The sequence below is a fragment of the Zea mays genome, chromosome 10 (genome assembly GCF_902167145.1).
Source record: "Zea mays cultivar B73 chromosome 10, Zm-B73-REFERENCE-NAM-5.0, whole genome shotgun sequence".
Lineage (NCBI taxonomy): Eukaryota > Viridiplantae > Streptophyta > Magnoliopsida > Poales > Poaceae > Zea > Zea mays.
This window is the reverse complement of record NC_050105.1, coordinates 90,349,812-90,351,499: the sequence shown is the minus strand read 5'-3', so window position 1 is coordinate 90,351,499 and position 1,688 is coordinate 90,349,812. Positions and strand designations below refer to the sequence as shown.

At 41.7% G+C, this 1,688-nt stretch overlaps 1 protein-coding gene across 1 annotated transcript; it reads left to right on the top strand.

Moving 5' to 3' along the window:
• The first annotated feature begins 821 nt into the window (after positions 1-821).
• Positions 822-1,360, top strand: LOC100276833 (uncharacterized). Its single transcript, NM_001291531.2, has one exon. The coding sequence runs from the start codon at positions 910-912 to the stop codon at positions 1,195-1,197; it is 288 nt and encodes a 95-aa protein (NP_001278460.1). The 5' UTR covers positions 822-909; the 3' UTR covers positions 1,198-1,360.
• The last annotated feature ends 328 nt before the right edge of the window (positions 1,361-1,688 follow it).

Below are 1,688 nucleotides of genomic sequence, written 5' to 3'. Positions count from 1 at the left end.
TTCGAGATATATCGGAAGGACTAGAGGAGATTAAATCACTAGTTAAAATTGAATAGAAAAGAGATTTAATCCTCATCAATTCTCTCCAATCCAAAAGCAACCGAATATAGCCATGATTGGATTCCCTTCTGCCAAATCATGCCAAGAGTTCTCTTTGCAAGGAACTTTGTTTATGTTGGTGATGCGTTTCCGCTATTTTCTGGTGACCGGACTCCATTCTCGCTCCTGCTTTCGTGTTTGGGATAAATTTCAGCATCATATGGGATGGTTGCCCGCTTAATTGACGACCAATATAATCTCTGGGGGAAAGAGTGGGAGTCTTGACAACCAAAGCTTGAATTTTGTTCGGGAAAATTTCGCTCATATGTTGCATGTGGTACATGTATGACGATGAATCATGAATGACAACAAAGATTAATAAGTTGCTAATTAAGCTAAATATATACGAAAAGTAATGGATCTGTGGCTATACGCTTATCAGATCATGCATGGCCCATTATATTGGCGGTTCAGAGACAAATAACTAGAGAAAAGGATCAGCTGGTTACTCTTCCCTTCCATGCATCGAACTTTTGCCTTTGCTGCTGTTTTTTTAAGCTGTTTCAATTGTGCGATGAAAATTCAGGATGCTGACGATGAGATGAGATGTGTTCAGTCTAGCTAGCTGGAGGATCAACAAAGACATGCACATCAGATGAGAAACAGCAGTGCTGCATGCCACCTTTAGTTCTCTCTTCTCTGCTATATACTATCACAACCACAACACCACAGACAACGCCGCCTGAGGCCTATAAATGGAGGCCATCACCAGCGCCATTTGGAAGGCAAACAAAACAAGCTCAAACAACGTGTCCTGGGGTACACAGCTATAGCTTCCTCGCTCCGATCCCTTGCAACAAATCGAACGCCATGGCTCCTCGCGCTAAGAACTCTCTAGTGGCGGAGGGTGACGTGAGCGTGCAGAAGGTGAAGAAGATCGAGCCTGTCTACGACTACGACCTAGTCACCAGACCCTGGGTGTTCGGCAACCCGAGAGTGGTGACGGTGCTGGCAAGGCCGCCGCCGGGTGCCGGGGTTTCTGTCGCCTCAGGCCAGAAGAAGCTGTTCCAGAGGGCGCTGTCAGAGCAAGAGATCATCAACGACTACATCGCCAGAAAGAAGAAGCAGTTTGCCGGGGAGATCCCATATAGTACCTAGGGTGTTTACATATATAGTTTGAGAAGAGATAAAAAAATCCTACAATTAAGCCCTCTCTATATATATCTATATATGTACTCAGAGAGTACATCGTTAATTATATGTGTTGTGTTATGGAATTAATACCTTATTTCCTATTTCTGAGGGTTTAAGCCGTCGAAAATTCCTCGTTTTAGTGTTGTGATATGTCATTAGTTATGAATGCTGCTGCAAAATATATATGTACATGTGTGAGGTGTTTGCTTTATGATATGTGTATTAATTGTTCCTGATATAAAAAATCTTTATCTATATCATCATGGTTCAAGAGACATTACTGGTTATTCCTTGCATAAATATTAATGTTTTTAGCTATTTCAAACTCTGAATGGCCTGACACTAGCTTGAGCAGCGAAAGTTCATCAGCAGATGAAGACGAAAGTACATATATGCTTATAGGAGTATTATATATAGAGTATCGCATCAATTTCGATGACGAAGCATTATTTATA

Bases quoted from the DNA above. Each gene is read 5' to 3' on its own strand.
- LOC100276833 (NM_001291531.2), top strand. From the start codon at position 910: ATGGCTCCTCGCGCTAAGAACTCTCTAGTGGCGGAGGGTGACGTGAGC.